The sequence below is a fragment of the Capra hircus genome, chromosome 6 (genome assembly GCF_001704415.2).
Source record: "Capra hircus breed San Clemente chromosome 6, ASM170441v1, whole genome shotgun sequence".
In the NCBI taxonomy this organism is placed as follows: domain Eukaryota; kingdom Metazoa; phylum Chordata; class Mammalia; order Artiodactyla; family Bovidae; genus Capra; species Capra hircus.
Window position 1 is genome coordinate 85,476,274 of NC_030813.1, and position 24,570 is coordinate 85,500,843.

General features: G+C 37.1%; 1 protein-coding gene across 1 annotated transcript in view; it reads right to left on the bottom strand.

Annotated features, from left to right (window-relative positions):
- The window catches only part of LOC108633190 (UDP-glucuronosyltransferase 2C1-like), a 33,242-nt gene continuing 10,678 nt past the window's right edge, over positions 2,007 to 24,570 (bottom strand). Inside the window, exons 3-6 of the mRNA XM_005701834.3 lie at positions 22,419 to 22,550; positions 10,349 to 10,436; positions 8,996 to 9,215; positions 2,007 to 2,491 (exon numbers count right to left, since the gene is read on the bottom strand). Of these exons, the coding sequence (XP_005701891.3) occupies positions 2,212 to 2,491; positions 8,996 to 9,215; positions 10,349 to 10,436; positions 22,419 to 22,550 (720 nt within the window). The 3' untranslated portion in view covers positions 2,007 to 2,211. The remainder of the gene's footprint in view (positions 2,492 to 8,995; positions 9,216 to 10,348; positions 10,437 to 22,418; positions 22,551 to 24,570) is intronic.

Genomic DNA, 24,570 nt, shown 5'->3' on the forward strand with positions numbered 1-24,570 from the left:
GAATATTCTATTTATAGAGACATGTTTGTTTTATTAAAATTCAATTTATGTCTTCATATTTGCTGCAGATTTCAGGCTGATGCAAGTTAGTAAGATGCCTAGATACTTGTGCTTAGTATAGTAGTCACAGTAAAGCTCATGAGAGGACCAGGAGAAATATTGAGACAAAGGAAAAGAAAGAAATGGATTAACTCCTGAATTTCTGAAGGAGAAATCATCCCCAAAGAAAGCAGCATTTATGGGAAGTACATTTTCTGTCCAAAGTATCTGCAGTGCAACTCTATATTGTTTTTTTCTTCTTTGCAAATATTTATATTGTAAGTAAAATTAATGTAAGATTCAAGTTAAGTAAATTTTTGATGTAGTTGTTGGTATCTGACTCTTTGTGACCCCATGGACTGCAGCACACCATTCTCCTCTGTCCTTGACTATCTCCCAGTTGTTGTTCATTTGCTAAGTCATGTCCAACTCTTTGCAATCCCCTGGATTGTAGCCTGTCAGGCTTCTCTGTCTATGGGATTTCCCAGGCAAGAATACTGGAGTGGGTTGCCATTTCTTCCTCTGGGGGATCTTCCTGGGTCAGGGATCAAATGAGAGTCTTCTGCATTGGTAGGCATTTTCTTTATCAGTAAGCCACTAGGGAAGCCCTCACTATCTCCCAGAGTTTTCTCAAATTTATGTCCATTGAGTCAGTGATGTTACCTAACCGTCTCATCCTCTGCCACCTCCTTCTTCTTTTGCCCTGCATCTTTCCCAAAAGTAGGGTCTTCCCCAGTGAATCAGCTCTTCTCATCAGGTGGCCAAAGTATTGGAGATTCAAAGGCAGCATCAGTCCTTCTAGTGAATATTCATGGTTGATTTCCTTTAGTATTGACTGATTTGATCTCCTTGCAGTCCAAGGGACTCTCAAGAGTCTTCTCCAGCACTACAATTTTAAGGCAGCAATTCTTCACTGGTGGGCTTTCTTTATGGTCCAACTCTCATAAATATACAGGAAAAAGGATAACTTCGAGTACATAGACCTTTGTCTGCAAAGTGGTATCTCCGCTTTTTAACACACTGTCTAGGTTTGTCATAGCTTTTCTTCTGAGAAGCAAGCGTCTTTTAATTTTTCAGCATCCACAGTGATTTTGGAGGACAAGAAAGCAGCTTCCACTTTTCCTCCTTCTATTTGCCATGAAATGATGGGACCAGATGCCATGACTTTCTTTTTTTTTTTTTAATGCTCAGCATTAAGCCAGCTTTTCCTCCTTTTACCCTCATCAAAAGGCTCTTTAGTTCCTTTTTACTTTCTGTCATTAGAGGGGTATCATCTGTGTATCACCTGAGGTTGATATTTCTGTGGCAATCTCGATTCCTGCTTGTCCAGGCCAGCATTCCGCATGATGCACTCTATATAGAGTTAAATAAGCAGAATGACAATATACAGCCTTATTGTACTTAAGTTCATTTAAAAGTGTGGGCATTAAATTCCAGTCATTTACTTTGGTCCATCATACCAATAACCATGAAAACATACAATAATCAGCTAGTTCTCTGAAACCAAGAAGTGTTGCAATACAAATAAAGTACTATCATTATTAATATCCAAATATCTATTATCTTGGAAAACAAACAAACAAACAAACAGTATTTTGTATTCCAAAGGGGACAAAGTCTAACGTGTAATATGAAAGCAAATTGATGATGTAAAATGTGCTTTACAGCAGAGTAGAAATCCTATCAGGCTTCTGATATTCCTGACTGGCAAAGAAGCTCTGGCTAGAGTGTGTTCTGCATTAGTTCTTGTATAGTTCTTTTAGAGAATATGAAATAATTATTGAGTACTGGACCCAAAATTATGTTAGATATTTAAGAAATATTCAACCTGATCAGTATGGAAATAGGATTCATCATTATGTTCCTGAGGCCTCACCAGCATTTCAACTGGTTGAACTGAAAGCAATGAATAAAGGACAGCACTAAACTTTAATTGTAACAATTTCCACGTGTTTATTCATTTGTCGTATCTTTGTAAAGAATAGATTATTTTAAACCTTCATTTGGAATCGTGTGGCTTATTTCTGGAGTGAGTCTTTGATCTTTGTCTTGATAAGTTGAAGACTAGATAAGAAGAACAGGAGAGAAATCTTTACAAATCAGTGGTTGGATTATTCAGATGGACTCTGTCAAGGTTTCTAGCCCAATTATTAAAAAAAAAGGCAGAAGAGACTACTCTCTTTTTTTCTTCTTTGTTGTCTTACCAAACTTCCAACAACAAAACAGGCAACATTTAGTGACCAGGAATGCAACAGCTGCCACACAAGCTAGCAGGAAGCCAATCACATCCAAAGAGTGGTGCTGGAACCAGGTGAGGTCATGGAAAGCTGGTCGAAGGTGCTTGGCTCCTTTGTGGCGCATGACAAACTCAACCCAGAAGACTGCTCGGTTCAGGGGTTTTACAGGTTGATCATGGTGAATTCTTGATAACTTCATAGCATTCTGTTTATAGCTAAAATTGAATATATATAAATGACAACCTATAGAGTTTGCTAAGGACATGATATACCTAAAACAGATATATATTATTAAAAATACATTGCATAATTGATTATATAAGTTGTGTCATAATTAATATCACCAAGAATATTAAAAGTTTAAGAAAATTTGTTTCCTCTTGAGATATTTCTAGATATGATGGTCCATTGGCTGGTATCTGTTGGATGTCTTAGAGTCTCAGCAATTACTGGAGGTAGGAGAGAAAATAATTTCCAATTGAAAATAACATTCTCAAAGTACACAAATAAGAATGGATTAATAGAATATGTAGCTTGAGAATACAGAATTTTGATCTAACTTGCTGAGTGTGGTTTTGGGAACATAATAGTGTAGGAAGTGGCATGGAAGGGGAGGTCAATGAAAAAGGAACCCTTTCGCCACTCCTTCACTCTTTCCCAGGTTTGGTCTGGAGTGTCAGTACTAATGAGACTTCAGAAGTAACAGGAAATGATTTCAGTATGCGATCTTCATGGTCCTGACATTTCAGATGAAAGCAAGAAAGCTTCATGTGATCCTCTAGGCAAGAAATAGGGTCTGAGACTGAATAGATGCTGGCATTTTTGCCTCAGGCTAAAGAGGGCTGTGTGTTGAAAAGCAGAAACATTACTCTGCTAACAAAGGTCTGAATAGTCAAGGCTATGGTCTTGCTAGTGGTCACATACCATTGTGAGAGTTGGACCATAAAGAAGTCAGAATGCCAAATAACTGATGCCTTCAACTGTGGTGCTGGAAAAGACTCCTGAAAGTCTCTTGGACAGCAAGGAGGTCAAACCAGACAATCATAAGGGAGATCTACCCTGAATATTTACTGGAAGGACTGATGTTGAAGCTGAAGCTCCAGTATTTTGGTCGTCTGATGAGAATAGACAACTCACTGGGAAAGTCCACAGTGCTGGGAAATATTGAGGGAAGAAAGAGAAGAGGGCATCAGAGGATGAGATGGTTGGATGGCATCACTGAAAATGAACATGAACTTGGGCAAACTCTGGGAGATAGTGAGGGACAGGGAGGCCTGGTGTGCTGCATTTCATGGAGTCACAAAGAGTAGACATAACTGAGAAACTGTACAACAACAACAGAGGGCTGCACCTGCAGTGGTGAGATGGAAGGATGGCAATAGCTAGAACACTAATCCTTCTAACTTCTGTCAAGGAACAGAAGACCGAACCATGGTTTTGGCTTAAGGCTTTGAATGGCTGACTTAGAAGCAAGATTTCCTTGGGTTTGTGAAGGAGGGAGGTTATTCTCCCACACCAAAGTGCAATCATCATTGATAAAGAATACAGAACATTAAATAGTAGAAAATCATGGGAAAGCATGCAAAAAGTATTGAGGATGAGAACTATAAACCTGAAAAAAGTAAACAAAGCTCTGTTTCCCTTTGGTTTAAACAACCAAGGCAGGCTTTTTTTTAATACACAAGAACTTAAGGAATAAGTACCTCTGAATACATCTCAGGAAAACAAACAATAGCAACAGAAATTCCAAGACAGACACAGAAAGTATTGATCAGATAAAAAGTCAATAAAATACTCTATTAAAACACAAGTTAGTTCATTAAATCCATATAAATATGAAATTAATACTAAATGATATTGGAAATTGTGGCCTTGGGCAAGATGCATATGTTGTAAGCTTTGACAACATTGTACTAATAATATAGCAAAGAAATCTAAGATGTGATGTTTAAGAGACACTGATGGAACCCACAGCCTGTTTTACAGAGTGAAGTAAGTCAGAAGGAGAAAAACAAATATCATATATTAATATTGTAACTTAGGAAAAAAAACTGTACTCATAACCCCATTAGTAAGGTAGGAATAGAAATGCAGATGTAGAGGACAGACTTGTGTACACAGCAAGGGATGGGACACAGTTGGACAAATTGGGGAAGTAGCACTGACTTATAGATACTATCATGTGTAGAGTAGATAGCCATTAGAATTTGCTGTATAACATAGAGAGCTCAGTCTGATACTCTGGGGCTTCCTAGGTGGTTCAGTGCTAGAGAATCTCCCTGCCAATGCAGGAGAGCAGGAGATCCACATTTGATCCCTGAGTCAATGAGATCCTCTGGAGAAGCAAATGGCAATGCATGCCAGTATTAATCCCTGGAAAGTCCTATCAACAGAGGAGACTAGCAGGCTACAGTCCATGGGGTCGAAAAGACTTGAATATACCCAAGAGATTGCCACAAAACACAAAAGAGTGGGATGGGGTGGAGGTAAGAGGAAGACTCAAAAGGAGGGGAATATATATATATATATATATATATATATATATACTTATGGAGGATTCACATTGTTGTACTGGAGAAGGGAATGGCAAACCACTTCAGCATTCTGCCTTGAGAATCCCATGAACAGTATGAAAAGGCAAAAAGATATGACACCAAAAGATGCACCATCCAGGTCAGTAGGTGTCCAAAATGTTACTGGAGAAGAGCAGAGAAATAGCCCCAGAAGGAATGAAGAATCTGACCCAAAGCGGAAACTACACCCATTTATGGATGTCTCTGGTGGTGAAAGTAAAGTCTGATGCTATAAAGAGCAATATTGCATAGGAACCTGGAATGTTAGATCCATGAATGAAGGCAAATTGGAAGTGGTCAGACAGGAGATGGCAAGAGTGAGTATTGACATCCTAGGAATCAGCAAACTAAAATGGACTGGAATGTGAAAATTTAATTCAGATGACCATTACATCTAATACTATGGGCAAGAATCCCTTAGAAGAAATGGAGTAGCCCTCACAGTCAGTAAAAGCATCCAAAATGCAGTACTTGGGAACAATCTCAAAAATGACAGAATGATCTCTATTCCTTTCCAAGGCAAACCACTCAATATCACAGCAATCCAAATCTTTGCCCCAGCCACTAATGCTGAAGAGACTGAAGTTGAATGGCTCTGTGAAAACCTACAAGACTTTCTAGGACTAATACCAAAGAAAGATGTCCGTTTCATCATAGGGGATGGGAATGCAAAAAATAGAAGTCAAGAAACACCTGGAGTAACAGGTAATTTTGGCCTTGGGGTACAAAATGAAGCATGGCAAAGGCTAACAGTTTTGTCAAGAACACGCACTGGTCATAGCAAACACCACCCTCCTCCAACAACACAAGAAATGACTATGTGTGGTCAATGTGTAAAGATAGTCAATCCCAGAATCAGATTGATTATATTCTTTGAAGCTGAGGATGAAGAAACTATACAGTTCAGTTCAGTTCAGTTCAGTTCAGTCGCTCAGTCGTGTCCGACTCTTTGCGACCCCATAAATCGCAGCACGCCAGGCCTCCCTGTCCATCACCAACTCTCGGAGTTCACTCAAACTCACGTCCATTGAGTCAGTAATGCCATCCAGCCATCTCATCCTCTGTCGTCCCCTTCTCCTCCTTCCCTCAATCCCTCCCAGCATCAGAGTCTTTTCCAATGACTCAACTCTTTGCATGAGATGGCCAAAGTACTGGAGTTTCAGCTTTAGCGTCATTCCTCCCAAAGAAATCCCAGGGCTGATCTCCTTCAGAATGGACTGGTTGGATTTCCTTGTGGTCCAAGGGACTCTCAAGAGTCTTCCCCAACACCACAGTTCAAAAGCATCGATTCTTCGGTGCTCTGCCTTAGTCAGCAAAACAAGACTAGGAGCTGACTGTGGTCAGATCATGAACTCCTTATTGCCAAATTCAGATTTACATTAAATAAGGAGGGAAAAGCAGTAGACCATTCAGATATGACCTAAATCAAATCCCTTACAATTATAAAGTGGAAGTGACAAATGAATTCAAGGGATTAGATCAGATAGACAGAGTGCATAAGAACTATAGACAGAGGTTTATGACATTGTACAGGAGGCCATGATCAAAACCAACCCCAAGAAAAAGAACTGTAGAAGGGAAAATGGTTGTCTGAGGAAGCCTTACAAATAGCTGAGAAAAGAAGAGAAGCAAAATGAGTACATCAAGAGAAATGCCAGGCTGGATGAAGTCAAAGGTGGAATCAAAATTGCCAGGAGAAATATCAAGAGCCTCAGATATGCACGTGACTCTGCCCTTATGGAAGAAAGCAAAGAGGAACTGAAGAGCCTCTTGATGAAGGTGAAAGAAAGTGAAAAAGCTGGCTTGAAACTCAACATTGGAAACCACTAAGAATATGGTATCCTGTCCCATCACTTTGTGACAAATAGATGTGGAAACAGTGACAGACTTTATTTTCTTGGGCTCCAAAATCACACTGGAGAGCAACTGCAGTTATGAAATTAAAAGGCTCTTGCTCCTTGGAAGAAAAACTATGATAAACACAGACAGCATATTAAAAAGCAGAGACATTACTTTGCTGACAAATATCCCTATAGTCAAAGCTATGGTTTTTCCAGCAATCATGTGAGAATTGGACCATAAAGAAGGCTGAGCATTGAAGAATTGATGCTTTCTAATTCTGGTGCTGAAGAAGACTTGAGAGTCCCTTGGACAGTAAGGAGATCAAACCAGTCATTCCTAAAGGAAGTCAACCCTGAATTTCATGGAAGGACTGATGCTAAAGCTGAAGCTTCAATACTTTGGCCACTTGATGCGAAGAGCTGACTCACTGCAAAAGAACCTACTGCTGTCAGATTGAAGGGAGAAAGAAAATTGGGCAGCGGAGGATGAGATGGTTAGATAGCATCACCACCTCAATGGACATGTATTTGAGCAAACTCCAGGAGATAGTTGAGGACAAGGTAGCCTGGCATGCTGTAGTCAATGGGGTCACATAGTCAGCCACAATTTAGTGACTGAACAACAACAACAATTCTAATAAGTGTGAGGTGGGAAAGGTGAGGTTTTTATTTGCATTTTATGATGCTTAGTAGTGTCAAGCCCCTTTTCATGTACCTGTTGGCCGTTTTACATCTTTTTTGGGCCAATATCTATTCAGTAACTCCATTCATTTTTTAAAAAATTTTGCTATTAAGTAATATGAGTTACTTATATCTTTTGTATATTAGTTTCTTATCAGATGTGTTATTTTCAAAATGTTCTCCAATTTTGTATGTTGCTTTTCATTTTGTAGGTCATTTCTTTAGCTGTACAGAAGGTTTTGAGCTTAATATAGCCTCACTTTTGTTTTGCATTGGTTTCTTGTATTGTTGGTGTCATATCCCAAAATTTGTTGCCAATACCCTTGTCAAGAAACTTCTTCCTGTTTGATCATAGGAGTTCTATGGTTTCAGGTCTTATGTTTAAGTCTTTAGTCCATTTCTAGTCATCTTTTGTAAGTAACATAATATACAGCTCCAAATTCTATTCTCCTGTATATAATTATCTAGTTTCCTTAGCACTACTCATTGAAGGGATAATGCTTTTCCTATTGAGTATTCTTCACTTTTTGAAAAATATTATTCAGCTTTATATATGAAGGTTGTTTCAGGGCTCTCAGTCCTATCCATTGGTCTGTATGTCTATTTTTATGACAATATATCATCTGTTTAAAATTACTATAACTTTATAGTACAGTTTGAAATAAAAAGTGGGATGCCTTCAATGTCATAATTTCTTGGGACTGCTTTGGCTGTTTGAGATCTCTTGTGGCTTCATACAAATTTAGAATTTGTTTTTCTATTTCTGTGTCCCAGAAGGCCTTAGAAATTGATCACTCAGTTCATTCTTCTTTTTCTACCAAGGGACTCTTTCTAGCTGAGAGTTCTCGCTTGGTGCTGAGCAATGCTGACTTGAGGATGATGCTGGTAAAATAAAGCTGTCATCATTTTGTTCTTGTGCGATTTATCTCAGGCTCTTTTGTTTTGGTTGTTGTTCCACTGTGTTGCTAAAATTTCATACATGGACTTTAGAGCACTCCCAGAAGCGATTTTTTTCATAGATAGTGTCTAATTGTTATTTTCTACTGGGGAACAAGAAGGCTAGGGTCTTCTCTGCCTCCATTTGGATCTCTCAATTTTGCTTCATTCTCTTTCTCTAGTTTTAATTTAAAATATACCAATATAAAATATCTTAAATTAACAAATATAACTCTATTTTTACAAATATATTTCTATTACTTTCTATTTATAAATTAGCACAAGCAAATAGCAGAAGTTTCTAAACTGGTATTGGTTAAAACTACATAAGGAAAGCTGAGTAGTTATGTTTTTATGATTTTGTTACATTTCCTAAATTCTTTAGAGTGATAATATCTGCAATTTTTAAGAAATAAAAAGTACTATTGTTAATTAAAAAGTTTATATCTTTTCAACAGTAGATAATTTTCTTTAAATAAATGTAGTATTTCTTTGAGGTTGTAAGCTATTACTCAGTAGTGGTAAGTGACAAAATAATTTCACAAAATTTAAGAAGTATAAAATAATCTTATTTGATATTAGCTATGCACTGGTTATTATATAAAAGTTATCAATTTATAATTGTATAAAACTGATTATTCCTTCAAAAACAAGAGGCTGCTTAAAAATGTATATATTCTCTACTCACAAAGGGTTGTTAATAACTGCTTTCAAAGCATTAAGCAGATCTTCACTTGTCATTCTTTGCAAGTCTACTTCAACAGCTGCCCCTTTGGCTTTCATACGAACAAGATTATCATGCTGATCACCAAACACAGGAATTCCAACCATAGGAACCCCATGGTAAATAGCTTCATAGATTCCATTGGTTCCACAGTGAGTGATAAAAGCTCTGGTTTTGGGATGTCCTAAAAATTAAAACAACAAAAAAAAGAAACATTATTATTCTAAATTGTAAGAGAGTCAGAAACAGAAAATCATGACACCTGCATAGGCCAATTCTATTAAGTAACATCTATATTATTATGTGCCATGAGAACACATATAAATCCTTATAGGCTCTGAAGAAAGCAGCAATTAATTACTCCAGGCTAAGTATAATTAGTGATTCCAGCAATTAAGTCATTCCACAGACAACTGAGAAGTTTCCTGCAGAATATATGATGGAGAGTACTTGCCATTTGACAAATTATTGCAGGAAGAATATATCAATAAAAACGAAGGGAAGAACTGTAGAAACCAAATATTTTTGAAGATGGGAAAAGGAAGGTGAGATGTGCAGGATTTCAATATGAGAACGTTGGCATAACAGGCTAGAAAGGTAGGTTACATCAAGTTTATGATGTTCTCTGTTTAAGAAAATAGGATTTGCGCTTGACTTTATACTAATATGCAGCCATTTATGTTATATATTAAATATAGGTGAAATGGCTTGCCAGATTTTTTTTTTTTTTTTTTCCTGTAGAGAAGAAAGGTAGGAGAAAATGGATGAAGAGCATCAGGAGTGTGTTACAATATTCTATACGAAAGTTAATGAGAACCTGATCTAAAAGTACTTTCTCTTACATTGATCCTGAGGAGGGAGAGATTAATCATAAATTAAAGATTTATAAACTTGATATTTATGCTAAAGTTTGACAAAGAACCTTGACCAAGATCTAGCTAGGTTCCTCTGAACTCTTCTCAACTAGAATTTGATTTTGTGGCTCCACTATCTCTGCATTGCCCAATTTTAGCAAGCATTTACTAGGTCAGTTGAACTCTTTGTAATTTTTCATCCAATGAACTTCCATTATGTTCTTTGGGGGAAAATTCCCTTTTCCTCTCTGCACACAAAGTTGTGTCCAAACTCTCTGTCTTATTGTAAGAGTCCATTGCACTAATAACTATATTTATCATGATGGTCTTGAATAAAGTGTGCCTTAATCTTTAAAATGTGTCATGAATAATCCTTTTTTACACAAACTCCTGAAGAATATTGAATAGTCATTTAGATTAAACTTCATTCAGCTCTGTTTATTTTTCTTCTCTTTGGTCTTACCAAGAAGATCATTTTGTGGAATCCATTTATACAGTCGGGTATTGGCTCCTAGTGTTTTTGGTTTCTTTCCTGTGTATCGCCACAGAACCTATTAAGATGAATGTCTTTATTAGAAGATATTTAGTATCACATCCTCTCAGAAGTTAACCTATGATTAATCAGATTTGATGCCTCCAGGCATCACACATGAGTGTTTATAAATCATTACACTACAACCATGTTTTCAAAGGCTTGCAATGATCCTAGTCAATAGCCTTTCATCTTCTGGTTAATTCTAACTTAACCGGATGAAGAAAAATGATGAAGATGTAGATGAAGAAAAACGAGAATCTGCATCTGAAAGAACTACATATTGGTGTTACTAGGCCACTCTGGTAAAGAAGATTTTTGAAACAAAGATTTCAGAGGCAATGGGGAGAGATGTTATTTACTCTTTTGAGCTTATTTTTTTACATACTTACCAGTAACATAGACGCATACAGTAAAATATTCATAATTATATTTATTATTTTAAAGTATTGTTAGTCTAGAGTTCGATGACACTAAAAACATCTGCAATGTTGTGTAACCATCAACTATATGGCATGGCATCCAGTTGCACAGTCGTGTCTGACTCTTTGAGACCCCATGGACTGCAGCCTGCCAGGCTCCTCTGTCCATGGGGATTCTCCAGGTAAGATTACTGGAGTGGGTTGCCATGCCTTGCTCCAGGGCATCTTCCTGACCCATTGGATAGGACTCAGGTCTCCCACATTGCAAGAGGATTATTTACCAACTAAGGCACCAGGGAAGAAAGCTGAGTGCCAAAGAACTGATGCTTTTCAACTGTGGTGTTGGAGAAGACTCTTGAGAGTCCCTTGGACTGCAAGGAGATCCAACCAGTCCATCCTAAAGGAGATAAGTCCTAGGTATTCTTTGGAGGGACTGATGCTAAAGCTGCAACTCCAGTACTTTGGCCACCTTATGCAAAGAGTTGACTCATTGGAAAATACTCTGATGCTGAGAGAGATTGGGGGCAGGAGGAGAAGTGGACGACAGAGGATGAGATGGCTGGATGGCATCACCGACTCGATGGACATGAGTTTGAGTGAACTCTGGGAGTTGGTGATGGACAGGGAGGCCTGGCGTGCTGCAAATCATGGGGTCACAAAGAGTCAGACACGACTGAGCGACTGAATTGAACTGAAGGCACCAGGGAAGTCCAATCAGTTCTATGTTTACCTCAAATATTTTCATCATCTATAACATCAACTCTATCATTAAATAACTGCCTAGAGCTCTCATTCCTTAACCCCTGATAATCTCTGCCCTACTTTCCATCTCTGTAAAATTGGACTACTCTAGGTAACAGGTACAAGTGGAAGCACACATTATTTGTATACATAAATCATACAGTATTTGTCTTCTGACTTATCATTTTATTTCAGGGTTCACACTTGTTTCAACATATCATAACTTCCTTTCTTTTTAAGGTTGAATAATACTTCACTATATACACATACGTATACATATATATGTGTGTATATATATATGTGTATATATATATATATGTATGTATGAATGTATGTAAATAAATTGCAAAGCAGAAATAGAGGAACAGGTATAGAAAACAGCTGTATGGATACCAAGGGGGAAGGCAGGTGGGATGAAATGGGAGATAGGGATTGATATATATACACTACTGATATCATGTTTAAAGTAGATTAACTAATGAAAACCTGCTGTAAAGTACAGGGAACTCTACTCAATGCTCTGTAGTGATGTATATGTGAAGGAAATCCACCAAAATGTAATATATGTATACATATAGCTGATTCACTTTGCTGTACAGTAGAAACTAATACAACATTGTAAAGTAACTATACTTAAACAGAACTAAAAACTATTAACCCTCCAAAAAAATTTAAAAAATAAATAAATAAAACAAATTATTTATCCATCATTTTTCTGACCTGAAAATTGTTGCTCTGACTTGTTCAGTTGCTCAGTTGTGTCCAACTCTTTACAACCACATGGATTGCAGCATGCCAGGCTTCCTGTCGTTCACCATTTCCCAGAGTTTGCTAAAACTAATGTTAATTGAGACAGTGAAGCCCTCCAGCCATCTCATCCTCTGTTTCCCCCTTCTTATCCAGCCTTCAATCGTTTCCAGCATCAGGGTCTTTTCTAATGAGTCAGCTCTTCACATCAGATGGCCAAAATATTGGAACTTCAGCTTCACCATCATACTTGCAATGAATATTCAGGACTGATTTCCTTTAGGATTGACTGGTTTGATCCCCTTGCAATCCAAGGGATTCTCAAGAGTCTTCTCCAACACCATAGTTCCAAAGCATCAGTTTGCCAATGCTCAGCTTTCTTTATGGTCCAACTCTGACATCCATACATGACCCCTAGAAACACCATAGCTTTGACTATAGGGACCTTTGTCAGTAATGTATCTTCTTTTTAATGTGCTGTCTATGTTTGTTATAGCTTTTCCTCCAAGGAGCAAGAATCTTTTCATTTCATGGCTGCAGTCAATATCAGCAATGATTTTGGAGCCCAAGAAAATAAGGTCTGTCACTGTTTCCATTTTTTCCCCATCCATTTGCCATGAAGCAATGGGACTGAATGCCACGATCTTTGTTTTTGAATGTTGAGTTTTAAGCCAGCTTTTTCACCCTCCTCTTTCAACTTCACCAAGAGGTTCTTTAGTTCTTCTTCACTTTCTGCCATAAGGGTGGTGTCATCTGAATATTTGAAGTTATTGATATTTCTCCCAGCAGTCTTGATTCCAGCTTGTGCTTCTTCCAGCCCAGCGTTTCTCATGATGTACTCTGTGTATAATTTAAATAACCAGGGTAACAATATACAGCCTTGACATACTGCTTTCCCAATTTTGAATCAGGCCATTGTTCCAGGTCTGGTTTTAACTGCTGTTTCTTGACTTACATACAGGTTTCTCAGGAGGCAGGTAAAGTGATCTGGTATTCTCATCTCTTGAAGAGTTTTCCACAGTTTGTTGTAATCCACACAAAGATTTTAGCATAGTCAATCAAGCAGAAGTAGATATTTTTCTGGAATTCTCTTGGATTTTCTAGGATCCAAGGGATGTTGGCATTTTGATCTCTGGTTCCTCTTCCTTTTTAAAATCCAGCTTGAATATCTGAAAGTTCTTGGTTCACATACTGTTTAAGCTTATCTTGGAGATTTTGAGCATGACCTTGCTACTATGTGAAACGAGTGCAATTGTGTGGTAGCTTGAACAATCTTTGGCATTGCCTTTCTTTGGGATTGGAATGAAAACTGACCTTTTCCATTCCTGTGTCTAGTGATGAGTCTTCCATATTTGCTGGCATATTGAGTGTAGCACTTTAACAGCACCGTATTTTAGTATTAGAAATAGCTTAGCTAGAATTCCATCACTTGACTAACTTTGTTCATAGTGATGTTTCTTAAGGGCCACTTGACTTTGCACTCTAAGATGTCTGGTTCTAGAAGAGTGATCACATCATCATGGTTATCTGACTCATTAAGTTACTATGCCTGCTGCTGCTGCTGCTGCTGCTAAGTCACTTCAGTCATGTCCAACTCTGTGTGACTCCATAGATGGCAGCCCACCAGGCTCCACCTACAAATATGTGTTTTAATCACTGATTTCTATTTCTTTCAATATACAGCCAAGAGAGAATGTCTAGTTCATATGATTCTATGTTTAACTTTCTAAGAAACCACAAAAATGTTTTTTGCAGCAGATGCATCATTTTTACTCCTAGTGGCAGTCCACCAAGTCCTATTTCTCTAAATTCTCACCAACATGTTATTGTCCTTTTTTCCCTTCTTTTTCTGATAATAGATATCCTATTGAATGAATTATTAATTTATTATGCTTTTGATTTTCATTTCCATTATGATGAATGATTTTGAGCTTTTTTCATATACCTTTTGACCATTTGTATATTCCTTGAAGAAATCTATTCAAGTACTTTTCCATTTTTCAATTAGATTTTGTTCTTGTTGTTGTTGGGCTCTACCAGTTCTTTTATGTATTGTGCACATTTATTCCTTACCAGATACATAATTTTAAAAGATTTTCTTGATAGGGATTGTGTTCAATCTATAGATTGCTTTGGGCACTATCCTCATTTTCACTATATTGATTCTTCTGATCCATGAACTTGGTATATTAATGTCCTCTTTGATTTCTTTCACCAGTGTTTTATAGTTTTCTATATATAGGTCTTTAGTTTCCTTAGGTAGATATATTCCTAAGTATTTTATTCTTTTCGTTGAAATGGTGAATGGAATTGTTTCCTTAATTTCTCTTTCTATTTTCTCATTATTCGTGTATAGGAATGCAAGGGATTTTTGTGTGTTGATTTTATATCCTGCAACTTTGCTATATTCATTGGTTAGCTCTAGTAATTTTCTGGTGGAGTCTTTAGGGTTTTCTATGTAGAGGATCATGTCATCTGCAAACAATGAGAGTTTTACTTCTTCTTTTCCAATTTGGATTCCTTTTATTTCTTTTTCTGCTCTGATTGCTGTGGCCAAAACTTCCAAAACTATGTTGAATAGTAGCGGTGAAAGTGGGCACCCTTGTCTTGTTCCTGACTTTAGGGGAAATGCTTTCAATTTTTCACCATTGAGGATAATGTTTGCTGTGGGTTTGTCATATATAGCTTTTATTATTTTGAGATATGTTCCTTCAATTCATGTTTACTGGAGAGTTCTTATCATAAATGGATGTTGAATTTTGTCGAAGGCTTTCTCTGCATCTGTTGAGATAATCATATGGTTTTTGTTTTTCAAATATTTAATATGATGTGTTAGATGGCAAGAATACACAGAGAACTGTACAGAAGAGATCTTCACAACCAAGATAATCACAATGGTGTGATCACTCACCTAGAGCCAGACATCCTGGAATGTGAAGTCAAGTGGGCCTTAGAAAGCATCACTATGAACATAGCTAGTGGAGGTGATGGAATTCCAGTTGAGTTATTTCAAATCCTGAAAGATGATGCTGTGAAAGTGCTGCACTCAATAGGCCAGCAAGTTTGGAAAACTCACCAGTGGCCACAGGACTGGAAAATGTCCGTTTTCATTCCAATTCCAAAGAAAGGCAATGCCAAAGAATGCTCAAACTACCGCACAATTGCACTCATCTCACACACTAGTAAAGTAATGCTCAAAATTCTCCAAGCCACGCTTCAGCAACACATGAACTGTGGACTTCTTGATGTTCAAGCTGGTTTTAGAAAAGGCAGAATAACCAGAGACCAAATTGCCAACATCCACTGGATCATGGAAAAAGCAAGAGAGTTCCAGAAAAACATCTATTTCTGCTTTATTGACTATGCCAAAGCCTTTGACTGTCTGGATCACAATAAACAGTGGGAAATACTTCAAGAGATAGGAATACCAGACCACCTAACCTGCCTCTTGAGAAATCTGTATGCAGGTCAGGAAGCAACAGTTAGAACTGGACACGGAACAACAGACTGGTTCCAAATAGGAAAAAGAGTACGTCAAGTCTGCATATTGTCACCCTGCTTATTTAACTTATATGCAGAGTACATCATGAGAAACGCTGGACTGGAAGAAACACAAGCTGGAATCAAGATTTCCAGGAGAAATATCAATAACCTCAGATATGCAGATGACACCACCCTTATGGCAGAAAGTGAAGAGTAGCTAAAAAGCCTCTTGATGAAAGTGAAAGAGGAGAGTGGAAAAGTTGGCTTAAAGCTCAACATTCAGAAAACGAAGATCATGGCATCTGGTCCCATCACTTCATGGGAAATAGATGGGGAAACAGTGGAAACAGTGTCAGACTTTATTTTTTGGGCTCCAAAATCACTGCAGATGGTGATTGCAGCCATGAAATTAAAAGATGCTTACTCCTTGGAAGAAAAGTTATGACCAACCTAGATAGCATATTGAAAAGCAGAGACATTTTTTTTGCCAACAAAGGTCCATCTAGTCAAGGCTATGGTTTCTGCAGTGGTCATGTATGGATGTGGGAGTTGGACTGTGAAAAAAGCTGAATGCTGAAGAATTGATGCTTTTGAACTGTGGTGTTGGAGAAGACTCTTGAGGGTCCCTTGGACTGCAAGGAGATCCAACCAGTCCATTCTGAAGGAGATCAGCCCTGGGATTTCTTTGGAAGGAATGATGCTAAAGCTGAAACTCCAGTACTTTGGCCACCTCATGGGAAGAGCTGACTCATTGAAAAAGACTCTGATGGTGGGAGGCATTGGGGGCAGTAGGAGAAGGGGACGACAGAGGATGAGTTGGCTGGATGGCATCATTGCCTTGATTGACATGAGTCTGAGTGAACTCTGGGAGTTGGTGATGGACAGGGAGGCATGGCGTGCTGCGATTCACGGGGTCACAAAGAGTAGGACACAACTGAGCGACTGAACTGAATTACATTGATTCATTTGCAGATATTGAAAAATCCTTGCATCCCTGGGATAAAGCCCACTTGGTCATCGTGTATGATCTTTTAATGCGTTGTTGGATTCTCATTGCTAGAATTTTGTTAAGGATTTTTGCATCTGTGTTCATCAGTGATATTGGCCTGTAGTTTTATTTTTTTGTGGTATCTTTGTCAGGTTTTGGTGATGGTGGCCTCTTAGAATGAATTTGGAAGTTTACATTCCTCTGTAAATTTCTGGAAGTATAGGTGTTAGCTCTTCTGTAAATTTTTGGTAGAATTCAGCTGAGAAGCCGTCTGGACCTGGGCTTTTGTTTGCTGGAAGATTTCTGACTGTGATCCAAAAGTCTACAAGCAATAAATGCTGGAGAGGGTGTGGACAAAAGGGAACCCTCTTACACTGTTGGTGGGAATGCAAACTAGTATAGCCACTATGGAGAACAGTGTGGAGATTCCTTAAAAAATTGCAAATAGAACTGCAGGGCATACACACTGAGGAAACTAGAATTGAAAGAGACACGTGTACCCCAATGTTCATTGCAGCACTGTTTATGATAGCCAGGACATGGAAGCAACCTAGATGTCCATCAGCAGATGAATGGATAAGAAAGCTGTGGTACATACACACAATGGAGTATTACTCAGCCATTAAAAAGAATACATTTGAATCAGTTCTAATGAGGTGGATATATTAATATTCTAATGTTATACCTTAAAGAATTATAAAATGAAGGCAAACCAAGCCCAAAGCTTGTAGAAAGAACATACACATCAAATTACCTTAAATGTAAATAGATTAAAAGCTCTAACCAAAAGACATAAACTGACAATTGATAAAGAAAACCACACTCATATATATGCTGTGTACAAGAGACTTACTTTAAACCTAGGGACACATACTGACTGAAAGTGAGGAGATGGAAAAAGATATTCCATGCAAATGTAAAGCAAAAGAAAATTGAAGTAGTGATACTTGTATCACACAAAATAGACTTTACTACAAGGACTGTTGCAATAGAAAATAAAGGGCACTACATAATAATCAATGGATCAGTGTAGGAAGTAATAGTAGTTGTAAATGTATATGCACCCAACATAGGAGACAAATGCTAACAGCCTTTTATAAAAGGAGAACTCAACAGTAATACAATAATAGTGGGGCACTTACACCAATGGGCAGATCATCCAGACAGAAAATCAATAAGGAAGCACAATTCTTAAATAATATATTAGATCAAATAGGCTTAATTGTTATTTATAGGACATGCCATCTGAAAGCAGCAGAATACAGTTTCTTCTCAAGTGGACACAGAACATTCTCCAGGATAAATCACATCTTGGGTCACAAAGCAAGTTTTAGTAAATTTAAAATAGTTGAAATTGTATCAAGCATCTTTTCTGATTACAAAGCAATGAGATTAGAAATCAATTGGGAAAGGGGGAAAATGCAAGAAAACATTGTACATGGAGGCTAAACAGTATGTTACTAAACAAACAGTGGATCACTGAGGAAATTTTTTAAGATCTAAGGATTAATGACAACAATATCAATATCATATCATATAACAATATCAAAAACATATAAGATACAGTAAAAACAGTTCTAAGAAGGGAAGTTTTAGCAATACAATATTACCTCAAAAAATCTCAAGTAAATATCCTAACCTTTACCGGAAGCAACTAGAGAAAGAAGAATAAACAAAATCAAAGTTAGTAGAATGAAGTCATAATGATCAAAGCAGTAATAAATGAAACAGAGACAAAGAAAACAGTAGCAAAGATCAATGAAACTAAAATCTGGTTCTTTGAGAAAATAAGCAAAACTAGCAAAACTTTAGCCAAACTCATCAAATAAAAAAGGAAGCGGGGTCAAATCAATAAAATGAGAAATGAGAAAGAAGCTACCATGCACAATACAGAACTACAAAGGATATTAAGAGAGTACTAAAAGCAACTATTTATCAATAAAAGACAACTGCATGACATGGAAGAAATGGACAAAGTCTTAGAAATGTACAATCTCCCAAGACTGAACCAGAAAAAAAAAAAAGAAAGAAAATATAAGCAAACAAATCACAAGTACTGAAATTGAAACTATGATTAAAAATCCTCCAACAAACAAAAGTCCAGAATCCTGATGACTTCACAGGCAAATTCTGTCAAAATTTAAAGAATTAATACCTATCTTTCTGAAACTCTTCCAAAAATTGCAGAGAAAGGAATATTCTGAATCTCATTATATGAGATGACTATCATCCTGATATCAAAAACAGACAAAGATATCACAAAAAAAGAATATTATAGGCCAATATCAGTGATAAACATAGATGCCAAAATCTTCAACAAAACACTAGCAATCTGAACCCAACAATACATAAAAAGATTGTACACTATAATCAAGTGGGATTTATTCGAGAGATGCAAGGATTGTCCAATATACACAAATCAATCGATATAATACACAACATTAGCAAAGTGGAGAAGGCAATGGCAACCCACTCCAGTACTCTTGCCTGGAAAACCCCATGGGCAGAGGAGCCTGGTAGGCTGTAGTCCATGGGGTCGCTAAGAGTCAGACACAGCTGAGCGACTTCACTTTCAATTTTCACTTTCCTGCATTGGCGAAAGAAATGGCAACCCACTCCAGTGTTCTTGCCTGGAGAATCCCAGGGACAGAGGAACCTGGTGGGCTGCCGCCTATGGAGTTGCACAGAGTCGGACACGACTGAGGTGACTTAGCAGCAGCAAAGTGAAATTCTGTCAGTCATGTCTGACTCTTTGCGGCCCCGTGGACTACATGGAATTCTCCAGGACAGAATTCTGGAGTGGTTGGCCTTTCCCTTATCCAAGGGATCTTCCCAACCCAGGGATAGAACCCAGGTCTCCTGCATTGTAACCAGATTCTCTACTAGCTGAGCCACAAAGGAAGCCCAAGAATACTGGAGTGGGTATCCTATCTCTTCTCCAGCGGATCTTCCTGACCTAGTAATTGAACTAGGGTCTTCTGCATTGCAGTTAGTTTCTTTACCAACTGAGCTATTGGGGAAACACATTAACAGACTGAGTAGTAAAGCCATATGATCATCTCAATTGATCCAGGAAAATCTTTTGACAAAATTCAACACATGTTTATGATTAAAAAAAAAAAAAAAGCTCTGTAGAAAGTGAGCCTAGAGGAAAGTTACGTCAACAAAATAAAGGCCATATATGACTAACCTGTAGCAAACATTATTCTCAATGATGAAAAATAAAGCATTTCTTCTAAGACCAGAAACACGGCAAGGATGTTCCCTCTTGCCACTTTTATTCAACATAGTTTTGGAGAGAGAGAGTTTTTGGTGCCTCTAGCCCTTCCTTAATGCCACTCCTAAGCATTGTATTTTAAAGCAATTAAAAATGCAATAATTTTATGAAGTTTTTTAGATTAAATGTTTAAATGGATGTTACTTCTACAAAGCAATTTTTGAAAGCAATTGGAATATAAATATAAGAATTGTCATAATTATTTGAAACACGATTGTTGTAATGGTATGTTTTATCTTAGGCTAGGGAAAAGGTGTCACTCAGTTATAACCTAGAATGATGTTAATATAAAATTACAGTTTGCTGGAACATTGTAAAGTATATTCTTAAATCTGTTACTGGATTATTAAAGCTTTAACTGTTTAAGAGTCATTATTTAGGATTTCATTTAGGATTATTTTTAAGATTCATTATTTAGGATTATTAGAAGAAACATTGCTGCTTCTGCTACTGAGTCGCCTCAGTCATGTCCGACTCTGTGTGACCCCATAAACGGAAGCCCACCAGGCTCCTCTGTCCGTGGGATTCTCCAGGCAAGAACACTGGAGTGGGTTGCCATTTCCTTCTCCAATGCAGGAAAGTGGAAAGTGAAAATTGAAAGTGAAGTCGCTCAGTCGTGTCCGACTTTTTGAAACCCCATGGACTGCAGCCTACCAGTCTCCTCCATCCATGGGATTTTCCAGGCAAGAGTACTGGAGTGGGGTGCCACTGCCTTCTCGAAGAAGAAACATTATTTAGGTTTAATTTTAGAATATGCTCTTATATCCAAGTTTCATTAAGACAATGTTTAAAATCATTAATTATATGAAAATATAGTCCCAAGACATGCTGTGAATCAAACCTATTATTTTAAATAGCTTTTCCTTTATTCTCTGTCATGTTATTTGTAACTTGTTTATATGCTTCAGATTTAAAAGATATATATAAGAACAGCCAAAGATGTTAAATTACATGAATGACTTAAAACCTAGGCTCAAAGCTGACTGATGCTTTAACAGTAGCATATGATTAATTTCAGATCATTATTTAAAGAAAATAATGCAATAGAATTTTCTGTTAATAATGCCAAGTTTAAAGCAAGATAGCAATCAAATACCCCCTTTTATCATTTGTACTTTTTCTTTAGCGCTCACTTAAGTTGAGACTAACAATATCAATAGCCTTTCCTGCATTTTAAAAGTATACTTTAGTTTGCATTCCCACCAACAGTGTAGGAGGGTTCCCTTTTCTCCACACCCTCTCCAGCATTTATTGCTTGCAGATTTTTGGATCGCAGCCATTCTGACTGGTGTGAAGTGGTACCTCATTGTGGTTTTTTATTTGCATTTCTCTAATAATGAGTGATGTTGAACATCTTTTCATGTGTTTGTTAGCCATCCGTATGTCTTCTTTGGAGAAATGTCTATTTAGTTCTTTGGCCCATTTTTTGAATGGGTCGTTTATTTTTCTGGAATTGAGCTGCATAAGTTGCTTGTATATTTTTGAGATTAGTTGTTTGTCAGTCGCTTCATTTGCTATTATTTTCTCCCATTCAGAAGGCTACACTGTTGGTGGGAATGCAAACTAGTACAGCCACTATGGAGAACAGTGTGGAGATTCCTTAAAAAATTGCAAATAGAACTACCTTATGACCCAGCAATCCCACTGCTGGGCATACACACTGAGGAAACCAGAACTGAAAGAGACACATGTACCCCAATGTTCATCACAGCACTGTTTACAATAGCCAGGACATGGAAACAACCTAGATGTCCATCAGCAGATGAATGGATAAGAAAGCGGTGGTACATATACACAATGAAGTATTACTCAGCCGTTAAAAAGAATTCATTTGAATCAGTTCTGATGAGATGGATGAAATTGGAGCCGATTATACAGAGTGAAGTAAGCCAGAAAGAAAAACACCAATACAGTATACTAACACATATATATGGAATTTAGAAAGATGGCAATGACGACCCTGTATGCAAGACAGGAAAAAAGACACAGATGTGTATAACGGACTTTTGGACTCAGAGGGAGAGGGAGAGGGTGGGATGATTTGGGAGAATGGCATTGTAACATGTATACTGTCATGTAAGAATTGAATCGCCAGTCTATGTCTGACGCAGGATACAGCATGCTTGGGACTGGTGCATGCGGATGACCCACAGAGATGTTATGGGGAGGGAGGTGGGAGGGGGGTTCATGTTTGGGAATGCATGTAAGAATTAAAGATTTTAAAATTAAAAAAATAAAAAACTAAAAAAAAATAAAACTAAAAAAAAAATAAAAAAATAAAAGTATACTTTACCGTGATCATGGATTTTAAAATACCTATCCCTGAAATAAATTTTATCTGACCTTCTGTGGAATCTGGGCAAGGGCTGATGCAATCATATTAGACTTTTCTTCTGAGAGGTTTTTGATCATTGACCCCAGAGTAAACACCATGACTCCATCTCTTCCAGAGCTTTGAACAAACTCTTCAAACTCCTGTGAAGAAAATAGTCTTTGAAATATAAAAGTTTACAGTTATAATAGATGTCATGCTCTTTTTATAATGTGTCTGAATTATTAGAACAATTATGTAATTTCATTATATAAACCATGTCAGTGTATAATAGATGGCTTGAGATCCTTATTTAGTTCAGTTGCTCAGTTGTGTCTGACTCTTTGCTACCCCATGAATTGCAGCACGCCAGGTCTCCCTGTTCATCACCAACTCCCGGAGTTAACCCAAACTCACGTCCATAGAGTCAGTGATGCCATCTAGCCATCTCATCCTTATTAGGTGAATTAAAAATTATTGTTACTAAAGGCTCATTTAGTAAAGCATATTTGAGGCATGTGTGTGTCTTTGTGCATGTGTGCTTGTGTTTACAAATTATTGACTGCCTGTTATCTTTTGCCATTGTTGAGCTCTTTACATGTATCATTTAACTTAGATATATGGTGATTTTATGAGATATGTATACATTTACAAATGGGAAATCTATCTCAGTAAGGTTAAGTAATTTGTCCAAGTCTACACAGCAGTAGCTGGCAAAGCAAATTTCTACCTTTCAGTTAAATAGTTCCAGTGTTGTACGTTATATTTAGCCTTAGATCCTAATAAGATTATCTTTCATTTTTTCTGATGAATCACTGTCAGCACAATGATACAGTTTTGGTAAATTTACTTTTCTCTGCTTTCTAAATTTCTATTTTCTTTTATTTTGATTATATATATATGTATATGTTATTATATGTATATGTATATATATTATATTATATGTAATATAATTATTATGTAATATATTATATGTATATATATATATACATATATATATATATGTTTCCACATACACAATTAGGAATGAGGCAGCCATGTAATATCTGACCAGACATGTAAAGCCGAAATACCTATAAAACATACTCTGAGGATGATAGGAATATATTGGAAATATATAATTTTGAATTAAAAATAAAAACAGTATAGTCAATCATACTAAAATAAAAATAAATCTTTTCATCCTGTGTTGAAAACTAGCAAAACTAAGCCAATTACATACAATAAGAAAAAAATGTGTGAGGCTTGAAATGGAAAGACAGGGAAGAAATTTATATTAAGAGATTTCTTACATGATCATGGAAGCTGGCAAGTTTAATCTGCAGAACAGCACATTAGGCTGGAGACTCAGAGAAGACCCACTGCTGTAGTTTAAGTCTGAAGGTGGCCTACAGGCAGAATTCAGTCTTTTGTTCTAGTCATATCTGCAACTAATTGGATGAGGCTTACCCACATAATGAAGAGTAATTTCTTTATTCAGGTTCACATACTTAAAAGTTGATTTCATCTAAAAAGAGCTTCTCAGTAAATTCTAGAAAATGTTTGTCTAAATAGCTGGGTACCTAGCCAGGCAGGTTAACAAATAAAATTAACCATTACACTATGTTTACAGATGATTTGACTTAAGATATAATGTTATCTTTATGTTCAATTGTAGCATAGTGTTAGAGAAGGAAATGGCAACCCATTCGAGTATTATTGCCTGGAGACTCCCAGGGACAGAGGAGCCTGGTGGGCTGCCATCTATGGGGTTGCACAGATTCAGAGATGACTTAGGCGACTTAGAAAAAAAAAATAGCATAGCATTTGTAAGATACTAGGAAATATTTTGATGGCATTATTGACTCGATGGACGTGAGTTTGAGTGAACTATGGGAGTTGGTGATGGACAGGGAGGCCTGGCATGCTGCGATTCATGGCGTTGCAAAGAGTCGGACACGACTGAGCGACTGAACTGAATTGAACTGAGGAAATATTTTAAAATTTATATATAATACATTTTCATGTGTAATGAATGAACTTTGAACAAGAAAAGAAAATATTAAGGACTACTTCAATCAGATAGTAATACATAATCCAAAATAAAGGCTACTCATCTTCTTACTGTAGTGTATCGTCTAAGAAAATAATGACCACTAAATTCTATGTCTGTTTTCTCTGTTTGGGGATCAAATATTGTTAACA